This window comes from Salvia splendens, chromosome 10 (genome assembly GCF_004379255.2).
Source record: "Salvia splendens isolate huo1 chromosome 10, SspV2, whole genome shotgun sequence".
Taxonomy (NCBI): Eukaryota; Viridiplantae; Streptophyta; class Magnoliopsida; order Lamiales; family Lamiaceae; genus Salvia; species Salvia splendens.
The window spans coordinates 15,096,917-15,111,732 of record NC_056041.1 but is presented as its reverse complement, the minus strand read 5'-3'; the positions used below and the strand labels follow the sequence as shown (position 1 = coordinate 15,111,732).

Genomic DNA, 14,816 nt, shown 5'->3' with positions numbered 1-14,816 from the left:
CCGACATTTATGGGATGAAGAGCTCTCTATCTTCGGAGTCCTCTACCAAGAGTTCAAGTAAAGGCTCAGTTAATGATGTTACTTCTTGAGAGTTGATCGAGAAAGGTGACCTTATTACCTGCTTTAGCTATGCTTATGGAAATTGAAGAGATGTTTATCAGTATCGTTTTATACTATGATATATTAGTGGAATACAATATGTTATGGTTAAATGTTATACGTAGTTCATTTTAGTTGTGGGCCAAGATAATAACCTGTAAAATATTCATGAATTTATCATGGAGATATATAACTAGAAGATGGTAATAAACGAAAGAAGAAATTAAAAAGAAAATTCATGTGGTGGTAATGTTGAAAATTTTTCTTTAGTTGATTGATGATCCAAGAAATATACAAGTATATATCATCTAGTTTCTAATCTACAAAATTGTTCATCTCACAATGAGTCTAGTTGTTGAGAAGGGAAACTCTGGTTTTGATCAGCTGCCTGAAGATTGATTCGAGATCTTCTTCAACAACTTGAATGTCTGAATCCATCTCTTTTATGAGATTCACGAGCTCGTTTTCTTGGTTGAGTTGCAAGAATGATTCCACCTTTTTGAACTCATTCTCGGCATCTGATACTTTCTTGGATTGCATCAGCTATGACAGCAAGGATCTCTTGCTTTCGTGCCCCAACACGTAACAAACTCTGCATCCTTCAACATGGAATCTTTCTCAGAAGTGGCTGAGGCGCTACGTCTCAAGTTCTTCAAACACTGTTGGATCATTTTCTTTGACTTCTTTCTGGAAGCAAGGTAGGCGTTGATGCCTTGAACATCCTTTCTCCTTACTGCAGAGAGAAGATCTCTTAAATCTTTCTTTGCAAGAGAGATTAGATCTTTAACTGAACTGCAAGCATCCAATAGCTTAATGTAATCATCAACACATTCCTCAGAAACAATCTGTTGAATGTGAGACAAAAGAAGCAAATCGTCAATGCTCTCGTACAAGTTTCTTAGGCCATTTATTTTGGCGTTGAATGATGAGAGCGATGAACAAGTAGCTTCTGATGACCTCAATCTGAATAAGTTGTCATCGAACTGTGAGACAGCAGGATGGGATGAAGATGGGAAACTAAGAGAGCGGCCGTGGTGAAGAGCCATTGTGTTTTTGTTATTTGGTTGTTGATAAAAATAAGGGTTAGAACTGAAATAGTGATTGAATGAAGAAGATTGTGATGCCTGAAACAACCATGTAAAGGCTTATTATATAGTGGGGAAGTGGACAGAAGGCATCTTCATTATGTTTTCAATGATAGATCATTAATCACAGCCATAAATATATGAAAAGAAAATAATGCAATCAAAGTATCAGCAATATCTGTATTAAATCACATGGTTGGCAGGTCCATCAATGAGAAATGAGGAGAGAGCATAGCATAGGTGATATTCTTTTTTATAAAAGTGAGGTAGGTCTTCGTGCAACCTACAAATAATGTAGTTGTAGATGTGTGTCCTCCAACAGAAGCACAGATCTACAAAGTTATACGAGTTGTATTTTCTTTTGTGTGAGCTTGAGGCTTCATCATTATATATAATATATCGTTGAGAAATGTGCATATTGATTGATCCACATTATTAGGCAACTGCACATTTTAAAAATTGGTTTTTCTGTGATAAATGCAATTATTATAGTATATATTGCAGAGACAATTAAAAGTAAGGAATCCCCTTGTGTGGGTGTGGCCAATTATGTAGAGAATGTAATAGCACATTATGACAGTTGATTTAGTAGAAATAAAGAGGTTGATATTGGTCTTGCAAAGACAAAGCGCTTCCAAGTAACAAAAATATAGTTAGAATGAGGGTATTTTGTGGAAGAATTAGCACAATGGGATGAAAGGTGTAAAGTTATCAAGCCATGGGCTTAAATTAAGGCAAAAGGAATCGTGCATCCAATCAGTGGTGTTCATGATAGGCAGCTGCAGCTCAGGTAAATTGTTGGGCAACAACAAAGTGGGGGAAGAAGGTCTCTCTCTCTTGGGATGTTGAGAGAGTGAGTTTGGGGATTCATCATCCATTGCAGCCCTCTGCTCTAACACTTTCAAAGAAGTAGCCTTCATGTATATCTTACACACTACTATATCTCTATCCTCCTGCATTTCCATATCACCCATTACTTAATATACACTTATATATCTATACTTGTCAAAAACATACTCTAGTTATTAATCTACCACCTTGTTGGGCTTGTCGGGAAGCCGATACTCGTTCATGATCCAGTTGGTCTTGGTGCCACGTGGTGCTCTCCCCTCGTAGAACACCAGCGTCTTCTTCAGCCCAATCACTCTCGACGACCCGCTGTGTATCTGCCGGTCCGACCCCGTAGCCTTCCAGAAGCCGTTGGCGGTGGTGCGGTTCGGCCGCCCTCCGCCACCATGCTTCCTGTCTCTCGGCACCATGAAGTACCATTCTCTCTCCCCTGTTTTCGCCAGTTCTGCAAACCAACACAAGTACTACTAGTATTTCTATTTTAAGAAACAAAACAGAATAACAGATTGATGCTTACGTGGCAATTCATTGGGATGGTAGTTGTATATATTCAAGAAACCGATCACATCGCCGCTCATCTTCGTCCCCAAAACCATGCCTTTCAGGTAGAAACTCAACAGCTCTTCCTCAGTCGGATGGAATCTGAATCCCGGCAGCTTCACCTCACATTTACATTCCTTGTCCATCCTGCCAAATATTTATTTATTTTTCTTTCTTAAAGCTGATGATTAAGCTTTCTTCAGTGTGGATGTTGCATTGCACACACACTACTCACACAATTACACTTTCAACTATGCTATATTTATATACCCAACCAATGCCCATCAATTTTTTTTTAATTTTTTTTTAAACAAAATAAAGGACTCAACTCTATGTGGGCAAAATATCTTCGTGAATAAACGACAAATAGACTTTATTTTTTACGCGGTTTTCCTAATTGGAATTTATATCATGATTACTAAAATTAGCCATACATTTCCTATATTTTTATGTATTTAACGCTCTTATTTATCTTATACTCCATCTTAAACTTTTTCAAATTTGTCATAAAATAATTTATAAAATACATCTTTTGGGGATGGAAAATTAAATCTGATCATCCATCTTAACTTTTACATTAATATTTTCTTATTTCAAAAAATATTGAGATTTATCTATTAATGAGATGAACTTCTTGAGTCATAGAAAATTATCAACGGTTGAACTAGTCATACTTGGAATATATATCTATTTCTATTACATACACCCTTGTAAGTAAGGAAATTCCTTGAATATGTTTACACTTAAATGCTTACCAAAAAAACTGTTCTAGTAGTATATTGTTTCTTATTAACATTGAATAATAGTACTAATATGCAAGGAACAAAAATGTTAGAATTCCTAGCTCAAACTAATCCTGCTTCTTAGAAAAATAATCTTGACTTCTTCAATTTAAATTCAACAAATTTACTCCTGGGTCATACCCATTGAACTTTGAACTACAACTACTCAATCAAATTTTTTTTGTTTAATTTAATTAGATGCGTCTTGTTGGCCCTTATCTAATACTACTCCTATAATACTTTTAATTTTATTCTATAACAGAAATTTGAGACATACTCTTCCGTCGTCAAATGAATTATAGATTAAATATTAACGTAATTTAACTTATGAGTATACATAATTATAAATTAAAAATATAATAAGTACTAACGTAACACTATACGTGGATTTCGGTGTTAAAATGGTTTGAAACAAAAAAATCCTTCTCTTCGAGTGATAAGGATATAATATTATTGTAACGCAAGTTACGCAACATTTTTTAATAATTATATTTGCTTTAAAGTTTAAAACAGGACACGCTTTCTAAAAGAATAATGTATCTTATTTATTAATAGTCGATTATGTAAAAATATACAAAAATCAGCCTCAGATATATATTTATATTTATATGTCATAGTAATACATGCACATGTCCAAAACGAAAAAAAAATTTGCATAATTTATGAATGATTATTCAAAACGCGTATGCACAATTCTGCATAATATACTACTCATATTATGCAATTTTAGGAAATCATTTAATGGAAAACAACTCAGTTCACTTGACTTGGAAATTGAGGTCTTCACCTAAGACGTCTACTCAAAGAGGGGCCCATTTCTCAACTCGACCACTTATTTTTTTCTACGACTATGACAATGATTTTCATCTTAATTCTTAGGCATTCTTAAATTTTGACTCATTCAAAACACATTAAATTCAAGGATTATTTATGTGTAACCATCAACATTTTCTATTTCTTTAATTCTCGAATTTCTTTTTTCAATTTAAATATTTTAAATTTTGATTTTCTAATTTATTTTTTAACGGCCATTTTTTCAAAAACCTGTCAAGAAAATCTAGAGTTATTTGCAAAAAAAATAAAATAAAATATTTTATTTTTTTTCCGAACTTTCTTTCTTAAATCTCAGTAAGTAAAATTTGAGGTCTTCTAATTTTCATTCGATGAACAATTCTGATCAAATTAGAGGTGATGTGGATCACACATGACAAATCCCCATCTGGATTGTGAAAACATTGCAAGACCAATGACGTATACACATGTATGTATCAAGGGGCTTAAGCCCCTAATAATTTTAATTTTTTTTTTCTCATTTTTCTCTTTTACAAAATAGTTCAATTTATGCAAATTTTATAAATTGTAAGGTAAAAGCCCCTAGCAACCATCCATATCATCTAAAAATATACTTTCGAATAAATTTTAGTAGATATAGCCCCTATTGATCAATTTTTCAGCGTATGCCCCTCTGCAAGAAAATATGTCAATGAAAAACAACGTTGTATCCTTAAAAGTATAAACGAAACCATTTTATCCACTACGAAAATCTTACTATCAATTACCAGTGAATTTTACCAGAGATAAAAGCTTACGCTAATAGTAGCGGATTGGTAATGGAATGTCTGTTGGCAATGTTAGTAGCGAATATTCATTAATTTTTGGCGGCATAAGAACGCGCCACAATTAGTGGCAGATTTTGTAACAGATCGGTACTCGCTACTAATCTGCAACAGACACATTAGTTATTATTAATTACTATTTCTTTATTAAAAAAATATAAACTACAAAATAAATAATTTAGCAACGGATTATTATCTGCTGTAATCAGTAGCGGTGCTCCGCTACAATCCCTTATTTATTTATAAACATAAAAAATGAAATCTGAAAAATAAAATCAGACCGGATCCGCTACTAAACCACGGCTAGGATTTAATTAGTTTTTTTTTTTAATTAGAATAGCTTAGCTGATAACTAATTTCTTCAATAAAGGGCATGTTAACATATTGAAATATTTGTGTTTTTTTTTATTTTTCAGATTGCATTTGGTTCAATGTTTGTACTAATTATTATAGCATATATAGTCGGTTTTATCATTCTCGTGACGATAAATGTGTCAATTTTATGAGATAATAATTTTAGAGGATGAATAAAAAAAATTAAAGTTGATATATTTAGATTAAAAATCGAAAGAAAATAAATATTATAATCCAAAGTTCTTATATTTTACACGCAAGCTGGTGCGAGACTATTCATGCGTAAAAATTCGTAAGATCGCACATATAGTTGAATCATATATGTCGTTGCCCCTTCATTATTATGCACCAAATTACACTCTAATGGCCATTCCTCGCAAAATAAATATATGTCCCATCAATGATCAATACGACTTCTATTTACAAAACACTTCCGAAATTTATATACGTACTAACATAAATATGCAGACTAATGGAAAATAAAAAACTTATCAAGAGAACTGTACTAACATAAATCACTGAGAGAAATTAATATTGCTGTAATTAAAGAGTGCTAACATAATATAAATAGCTTTGGTTTGTACAGAGAACTTTATATGTTAAGGGCATAAGTAAATTTAATTACTAGGCCTACATAAACACTTGTACTAAGTTAGTACTTACTCCATTAACATAACTTAATGCATGTAAAGAAACCCAGTGGGCATTGTGACCTGAATTAGAAAGCCCATTGACAAATACCCATGGAACATTTATGTCAGTAATGTGAAAAGATGAATTTTTTCTCCATCATAGTACCATTTTGGTGCAACTTCCCCACACTGCTACTCTCTCTTGTCCTTTGCTCAACACAAGAAACCTCCATTTCCCACCAAAAATAGATAGCACTAACTAACTCATAACTCAGCAAGCACAACAAACACCTACCTTAAACAAACTGTCTCCAAATAATATAGAGAAAAGAAAAAAAGTAGTAGGAATAAAACGTTGCAGGCATGCTGAATCATCCTATATAGCCTGAGAGTATATACAGAACTATAAAGCTGCATAAAAACCCAATCTTTTTGTTGTATTCCTCTTGCTACCTTGTTGCTATGATAGCAAGATATCCTTCAACAAAACCCCAACACCACATACTTATAAATATCAATATATAGAGAGAGGTAGAGATACATACAAAAGCATATTTCCCCACTTCCAAAATTACAAGAAGAAACTACTGTGTCCAAATTCTTGTCCTAGTCATTGTCTTTCCACCACACCATATATGGTAGGCCTCGGTTGATTAGTGCAGATACCATAACTTAAATCAAACAAACTCTCTCTACGTTCTTTTTCTTTAAATCCTTTTTTGTTTTCTTTCTGGGATCTTGATTTCACTAATTGATCAAAGGGCAACTTCAGTCTGTTTGACTGGAGCAGCAGCGTATCCTACTTGCTCAATCTCAGCCTCCCAATTCAACTTGGCAACTTCTTCATCTTGCACAGGCACATATTCCTACATACAATTTCAAGAAACAAATTTTATTTAAAAAGGGCTTCATATAATGTCAAGAAAGGCAACATTTTGAGAGCTCTTTAACTCATGAGGCATGTTGTCTTTGCCATTTCAGTGAAACATGGGATTCTTGGGAACATAAATCTTTGAACCAAATTCAAAACAATTAATTATACTAGTGGAGTACATTATTCTTGATTCTGAAAATGAGGCTAACCTCCAGTTTCTGAACAAGCTCTTTTGCATTTGGTGCTGAGACAAATATGTGGCGCTGAGATGGCTTTATGAACCCATCATCCACTGCTTTGTCAATGAAGGTTAACAGATAGTTGTAGTAACCATCAACATTTAGTAACCCCACCTAATCAATTCCATCATCAACATCATCATATTAAAGTTTTTCACTTGCAAAAAAAGAAAGAAAGGTTGAATTTTTATTACAGGTTTGTGATGGATGCCAAGCTGGGCCCATGTGATGACCTCCAAGAGCTCTTCCAGCGTTCCATAACCACCTATTTTTTTGAAACAACAGATGGATGCCCTTTAAAGAAATTAATGAGTTATCTAGAGAGAGAGAGGGATGAGAGAGAGAGAGGGATGACCTGGCAGAGCAATAAAGCATTCAGCATGGCGGGCCATCTCGGCCTTCCTCTGGTGCATATCAGCCACCACCGTCAACTCCCCAACAGTCTCCCCAGTTTTCTGCAAACCACCAATTGTTAAAAATCCAATTTTTATTGTTGTATTTTGTTAAAAATCCAATCTTTGAAATGCCCTAGTGGATATTGCAATACAACAATGTGTTTATGCGTGAGAGAGAAAAGAAGATAGAGAAGAAATAAACCTCTTTGCCGATCAAAGGTCTCGGTATGATCCTATTTGATTCAAGCAAGAAAGTTTGTCTTAAAACAAACAAACAAATGCAATCCACATAAAAAATATTAGTGAAAAACCAAAATCATAGTAATAGAAATAAAAACCCCCACCCAAGAACACGTCCGCCGCCGCCATGAACGGCACGCGCCACCAGCCCCATCAGCCCAATGCCGCCTCCACCATACACAAGATCCAATCTTTTGGCCACCTTCATGCAAACAAAGAAAACCCACGTAAGAAACACACAGAAAACGCAGAAAAAAGTGAAACTTTTTTGCTTTGAAAATACGAAAAATCGGTCTGTGTATAAAATGTGGAGAAAAGTTAGTGGTTTTTAACGAATACCAGCTCATGCCCTAGCTCAATTGCTGCCTCTCTGTAACAATCCCTTTTCCCAGAACTACTCCCACAAAACACACACACACTTTTGAATCTCGATTTCACATTCCTTTCTTGCTCCATTGTTTTTGTTCTTTGAGAAAAGTTTGGTCGAAGAATATGAAAACCCAGTTGCAGAGGTTGGAGTGTATATAAATACAATATAGATAATAATTTTTGCTCTGTATTTTTGCTGTTTTTCCAAAAACAAAATCAATTATAAATGCAGACAAAAAGATGATAAGCAATGGCTATCTTTACTGCTTGGGGATTGCGCCTTTTCACCCCCAGCGTACACGTGGCGTTGACGATTTATTTTATTTTACTCAATTTATTTTGTGACAAAACAAGTTTGGAATTAAACAACTAATAGGAGTATTAAATTAAATACTTATATTACAAATAATCATTGATTTTAAATGTTTGTATAACATAAAATCAATAAATTTCTTCCATTATATTCATATTTAAGACTGGTAGTATTTATTATTACTATTATTCAGATATTTTCATTTCTGCAGTAATATGAAAAAAGAGGTGCATCATAGTAAAACATTACTTTTTCAATTCAAGATATGTCTAATTTATTTTCGTGAAAGGGAAGTGAATCTACATTTAGGAATGGAGTAATCCTAAAAAATACTATGTCTTGTTGAGCAAAATTATTTCTTTAATAACGAGTGTTTTTTGCCAACCAAATTCCATATGAATAACTAGTCTTAGACGGAAAATTTTAATTGTAAAGGAAATTAGTTTTCTAGAAACAATTTTAATATAATGATTTATAATACCCCTCACTAAAATATTTATTACTATTAACAATTTTAAAAAATGCTCCTACTACTTTTGTAAACAAAGTATGTTAAAAAATGTAAAATTGTAAATAGCACGAATTTTAATGCATACTTGTAAAGTAAGAGAGGTAGAATTTAGAAGGGAAAAACGATGAAAGTTGGGTTAATGGATGGTGGAGTCCATAATTCAAAAATAGGAGAGTAATTGTTAAACAATTTATATATTTAAAATTGATTTAATTTTAGTAGATAACTCAAAATAATACTCCTTCTGTTTCAACTAAGTTGAGTCGAATTATTTTTTAAATGTCTCAATTAAATTGAGTCATTTTTTTTATAAGAAACAAAAGATCTAATCTCATCGCTTAATTTATTCTTTCTTCATCTTTTCTACATTAATTATCTATTCTACTTTTTAATACAATTTTTTAATCTATTTAAAAGTATTTAAAAGTTTTGAGTAATTTAGTTGAGATGGAGGGAGTAGTAAACTTAGATATATTTGATTATTTCTTGAAAATAAAATAACAAAAAAAATACTGTAAGAGATGAAAAGACGCATTGGGATGTAAAATCACATAAAATATTACTCCTATCAGATAACATAACACCACTTGTCCTAAAATTAAGCCTGTCTATTCCCTACTCCTACTTCTCTGCCTATTTATTTAATGCAATCTGCAAATGCAATCATTTGATTCATTTAATTATGTATTTTCGAATGTGTGTGCGTGTGTGCTTCCATGGCACCCCCTCTTCTTCCCTCGTTAGGTCATCCACAGCGCTGTCACTATAACATCCTTTACCCGTCTCTTAAATTACTATTCGCGGGTTCCAATATACTTTTTTACTACATCCCTTAATTAAAGGACGGAACCTGCAACCCTCCGTCCCTTAACCGTCCCTTAAATTACTATTCATTCAATTTCATTTTTTATATTTTTTTTCTAACAAATTCAATTAATAAAAAACACACTTCATTAAAAATAAAATAACATTACAACATAAAATTCGTAAAAACTTAAAAAATATATAATTAAAAATCCTAAAAAAATTATAAAATACATAATTTAATTTCTTCCGTCAAAGTTTGCCCAAATATGCTCAATTAGATCATCTTGGAGTTGGGCGTGGGCGTGGTGTCCTTGCCCAAATACACAACCGTTCTTGTATAGACGGATGCACTCCACTTCGAGGCGGACTACTGGTGGTTGAGCTTCCGAGGGCTTCGGGGTCGAACCAATTTCACGCCTCGTCCCTCAGTAACGTGACTCGGGCCACCCGCGTAACGCATTGCGAGTGGCCCTAGCCTTCCATTAGGTGAAGTTAAAATGTTAAATCGATTATATATCCAAGATTCAATAGATTTGAAATCAAATTTAAAAGTAGTATAGTACTACTTCCTTCTCTACTTTCACAATTTCTTTACCATACGACAGTTATAAAATTGTTTGAAGATTAAGAGCAAAGAGAAAATGGAACAACTATTAAAAAGAATAAAACAAAAGAGTGAAATAGAATAAAAAGAAAATATTTTTTTTACAAAAAAATAGTGTATATAGATTAGGATGAAGATAATACTAGTATAATACTTAAGCTATAATTAATTTAATACAACGCCATTAAAGGTTTTATATTAATCTCTTTGTTTTATTAAAGTCGAGCTGTATTTACAGTCCCATTAGTTGAGTTATTTTTATTTTTGGAAAAAAAATTCAATAATACTATTAATTTATCTTTCATCTCAATTTTATTATTTCTAAGAAATGATATTAAATTTTCTACTAACTCATTTCAATCATATTTTATTACTGTATAAAATTATTATATCTCTTATGTCCTATGTTATTTGAATCGTTTTATTTGATGACATGCGTGAACTAATAGAGTGGTGCTTGATGAGTAATTGCAAAGAAAAAAATAAAAAAGAGGAAAGAGAGTAAATAGAAGTGGAAAAATAAAAGAGCTTAATAAATGTGTTGTATTTATCATAAATGGAAATGACTCAAGTAATAACGAATAAGTATACAACTCACATAATGAATGACGGGGAAATATATATATACTTAATAAAAATAAGATAAACATTCCACTAATTTTTATATCTATTTTTTAAAATATTATTTTGTGTAGAGATATTTAATCCCAATTAACAGAAGGAGTATTAATTTTGGCATGAGAAAATGGTAGATTAGGTTATAGATCGAAAATGGAAAGTAATAACAATAAAAAAGGAAAGGCCAGCATATGACATGTTGACATACTATTTTGCTTCTGACTACACTTGACCTTTCCCATTTGGAATGTTCAAAGCTTCTGTACCCACACCTCTCTGCCTCTTAATTTCTTCTCTTTTAATTTCTCATTTCTTACACTATCACTATTTACATATGCATGTGAATTATTTCACATAGAAAATAAGTATCAAATAAAAAGACCGATCACATGTGAAGCAGTATGCATAAAAATTTAGATGTGAATTGTATCATATCATAAATAAAAAACTGAAATGGAGTAGTATGTAAGAGTCTCCCTTGTATCAGAATGGTGGAGGTAGGATTTTGACTGGGAAAAGTTAATGTTAATGGTAGAGAGGTGGAGTATTTTTTAGTGTCGATGTCATCAGAAGTATTTTAGACATTGAAGGTGAAAGTTGAGAGAGATAGATGGGTAACCAGATGAATCAAATTAGAGAATTAGTAATGAAATCAAGAGATACACGATGGGGTTGTTGGTATCATTCTTCCTTAATACTACCAACTACACTACTTACTTACTACCCCATATAATAGGAATATATTTTTTAACTTCTACGGAGTACAAAATTATTCAAAATCTCATCATGTTATCAATAACTTTTTTGGTATATTTAATCAGAAATTTCCATGATGAAATTCAATATAGACGATAAGGAAATAAATCGAAGTAATTTTTTGAAAATAAAGAGAATAATTTTAAAATTAAATTTATTAATATTATACTAAGACTAATCCCATGAATATAAAATGTAGAAAAATTGGATGTAAATGATAATAAAAAACATACTAATATACCTATTTTGTACGTGGAATCCGAACTCCAACCAAAATTAAAACCTAGCCGATCAGTGATTGAATGAAATTGTTGGGTCAAAGCAGGGACGGAGCCAGAAATTTTTAGTAAGAGGGGCAAAAATATACATGAAGATAATTTAAATATTCAAGAAGGGGCAATTAATGGAAGATTAACACAAAAAATGTTATAGCAAGTTATATTTATATATACGTAGTTAAATATGAGCAGAGGCATTTGCCCCATCTAGCAACATGCTAGGTCCGTCCCTGGGTCAAAGGATCACACAATTTTAACTTCGCAACGGTGTATCACCAATTAATTATAGGATAGAACACTTGAAGGATTTTATTAATACTCCATCTTTTTACCTTACATTTTTTTTACGTGGGTCAACTTGAATATGGGAATATCAGAACACACTCACTCAAATGTGAGACCTTTGTAGTTTGTTTATATTGAACATATCACTAATGTCCAGTCACTTTCGAAGTTATTCTACAATTTTTTTATACTCCATATAAGAACTCAAATATGAATATATTTATATAGTAGTACTCCATAAAAATATATATAACGCCGTGTTTATCTTTTTCAACTTGAAATCGTATGTGTTGTTCACATGTTTTTATTCCCGGCCATTAGTTTTCCACCTCAATTTAAAATGTGGTTTCGTAACATGTAGGGTCACTAATGCTTAGCTTGTTATTTATTTTTATTTTTATTGCACCATAATTTTGATATACTGTATATGGTACTGGTAATTATAACTTATTCATATAAAAATTTTATTTGGATTACAATATAAGATAGATTTACTAAACGGGTGTGCACTGATTATTTGAAAAATAGTTCCGCTGCGCGCGTGGGTCCTTATCTATTTTTAATTATATAAATTATTGTAGTTCGTTACAAATAAAGTGGATTCATAATTAACTATTGTTTGTAGCCATGCATGGTAAAGCCTATGCGTGTGCATGCAATACAGCTTAAATAGGCCCCCCCTTCTCTCTCTCAACGTTAAGAATCAATCTGCCGTTCCTCAATAATTATTTGTCCTAACAATCTAACTATATTCAACATATACTTTCTTCACTCATTACGCACAAAAAATTCTAACCGTTTGATTGTCTGAATATTTTTTTTTTTAATAGTACAAATCTAATCGTATGTCCATTGTATACCGCATAACAAAAATAAAAGGTCCACGCATTTTATATCGCATAAACATAGGAAGAATATACCTTTTTTTAAATATTGACCTAAAAAACTTATATATTTCCTGCGTTCGCCACGAAGGCTGTTCATATTTTGTCTGCTCAGTACGCACATTGGACATTAGGACTAGGGATTCTTCGCATCAACACCTTGGGGAGACAGTGAACCAACACAAGAAGACACATAGTGTAACAATTGAGTACTAATATTTTAAAGTTCATAAAAATACAAGAATCTGGCTTTGGTTGGTTCATGATTTTTCGAACCAATATCTCTGTATAATTCTTAGTTACGAGGCTAAAACAAGTGCAATTATCTATACCCTGTATGCTACCGATTGCAAAAATATTTATATTTATTTTTTTCACTTATATTTTGCGTACATAGAATATCCCCTAAGGGTATCCACAATAGGGGCGGCGCCGGAGTCGCCGCAGCCGCGGCGATCCATAGTGCAGGAAACGTCCGCCCCGGCGTGGACGGATGGGAGGGGGCGGAAGGGCCATCGCCGACTACGCGGCGGGTGGGGAGCGGTGCGGCGATGGCGCCGCGGCGGTGGAAAAATTATTTTATTTTTTTTGTTTTTTTTTTAAATTTATTTTAATTGCCTATAAATACACCTCATTCCCCTCATTATTTTCACATCATTCCAACTCTTTACCTACTTTGTCTCTCTAAAATTTGTGGATCTCATTGCTATTAAAAAATGGATGATTTGTGGAATGACGCGTAGGATTCTCTGATTCAAGGGGTGCAGAGGGAAGCCGGCGAGGAGGATGAGGCGGCGGCGCTCCCTCGTGCGATTCATCATCGTCGGACAATCCCACAAGACCATACCGGAGCGCACCAGCGGCTGATGGCAGACTACTTTGGCGATAACCTCCGCTACCCACCAGAGATTTTCCATCGGCGTTTCAGAATGTCGCAACAGCTCTTCACCCATATAGCGATGACATTGGCGGAGCGGTACAAGTGCTTCACCCTCCGGAGTGATTGCACTGGCCGGATCGGGCTGTCTACTTTTCAGAAATGCACCGCTGCAATTAGGCAGCTTGCCTATGCCGAACCGACTGATATGTTCGGCGAATACCTGCAGATGGGTGAGACGACTAGCCTAGAGGTGTTCCGGCAGTCTTGTAAGGGAATCCGGGAAATCTTTGGTCCGGAGTTCCTACGAAAGCCAACCTCTAATGAGTGCCAGAGACTGCTAGATATGCACGGTTCGGTGCACGGTTTCCCATGGATGATAGGCAGCCTCGATTGCATGCACTGGGAGTGGAAAAACTGTCTGGTGGCGTGGAAAGGCCTGTTCACTACTGGTTTCAAAAGCAAACATCCATCGATGATTCTTGAAGCCGTTGCTGACTACCGTTTGCGGATCTGGCATGCGTATTTCGGTGTTGCAGGTTCGAACAACGACATCAACGTTCTGCAGACATCGTCTCTCTTCAATGATGAGTGCCGGGGGGAGGGTCCAGAAATCAGATTCGTAGCCAATGACACACAGTACCACAAGGGATACTATTTGGCAGATGAGATATACCCTCGTTGGCCCGTATTCGTCAAGACAGTTCGCCAACCGGTTGGAGCGAAGAAACAATATTTTGCGCGAAAACAAGAGGCTGCTAAGAAGGATGTTGAGCGAGCTTTTGGTGTGCTCCAAGCGCGATGGGCTA

The 14,816-nt window shown here is 34.0% G+C and overlaps 3 protein-coding genes across 3 annotated transcripts; all 3 read right to left on the bottom strand.

Moving 5' to 3' along the window:
* Positions 1–638: 638 nt before the first annotated feature.
* Positions 639–1,145, bottom strand: LOC121752677. The gene has a single exon (XM_042147784.1). The coding sequence runs from the start codon at positions 1,143–1,145 to the stop codon at positions 639–641; it is 507 nt and encodes a 168-aa protein (XP_042003718.1).
* A 556-nt stretch (positions 1,146–1,701) lies between these two features.
* On the bottom strand, positions 1,702–2,804 carry LOC121751028 (NAC domain-containing protein 6-like). Its single transcript, XM_042145728.1, has 3 exons — positions 2,551–2,804; positions 2,222–2,478; positions 1,702–2,137 (listed from the first exon to the last, which is right to left on the bottom strand). Exons 1-3 carry the CDS (start codon positions 2,717–2,719, stop codon positions 1,865–1,867), a joined length of 699 nt encoding a protein of 232 aa, XP_042001662.1. The 5' UTR covers positions 2,720–2,804; the 3' UTR covers positions 1,702–1,864.
* Positions 2,805–6,475: 3,671 nt separating this feature from the next.
* Positions 6,476–8,161, bottom strand: LOC121751138 (cytokinin riboside 5'-monophosphate phosphoribohydrolase LOG5-like). The gene is made up of 7 exons (XM_042145857.1): positions 8,045–8,161; positions 7,810–7,907; positions 7,668–7,698; positions 7,426–7,525; positions 7,265–7,335; positions 7,041–7,184; positions 6,476–6,823 (listed from the first exon to the last, which is right to left on the bottom strand). The coding sequence occupies exons 1-7, from the start codon at positions 8,159–8,161 to the stop codon at positions 6,713–6,715; spliced, it is 672 nt and encodes a 223-aa protein (XP_042001791.1). The 3' UTR covers positions 6,476–6,712.
* Positions 8,162–14,816: the final 6,655 nt, after the last annotated feature.

What these genes read in the sequence shown, in the direction of transcription:
- LOC121752677 (XM_042147784.1), bottom strand. Translation starts at nt 1,145, where the DNA reads ATGGCTCTTCACCACGGCCGCTCTCTTAGTTTCCCATCTTCATCCCAT.
- LOC121751138 (XM_042145857.1), bottom strand. Translation starts at nt 8,161, where the DNA reads ATGGAGCAAGAAAGGAATGTGAAATCGAGATTCAAAAGTGTGTGTGTG. An exon ending in GGCGGCGGACGTGTTCTTGG is followed by an intron (nt 7,699 to 7,809) that starts GTGGGGGTTTTT and finishes TGAATCAAATAG; the next exon opens with GATCATACCGAGACCTTTGA. An exon ending in TTGGCATCCATCACAAACCT is followed by an intron (nt 7,185 to 7,264) that starts GTAATAAAAATT and finishes GGAATTGATTAG; the next exon opens with GTGGGGTTACTAAATGTTGA.
- LOC121751028 (XM_042145728.1), bottom strand. Translation starts at nt 2,719, where the DNA reads ATGGACAAGGAATGTAAATGTGAGGTGAAGCTGCCGGGATTCAGATTC. An exon ending in CCATCCCAATGAATTGCCAC is followed by an intron (nt 2,479 to 2,550) that starts GTAAGCATCAAT and finishes GTTGGTTTGCAG; the next exon opens with AACTGGCGAAAACAGGGGAG. An exon ending in TTCCCGACAAGCCCAACAAG is followed by an intron (nt 2,138 to 2,221) that starts GTGGTAGATTAA and finishes ATGGAAATGCAG; the next exon opens with GAGGATAGAGATATAGTAGT.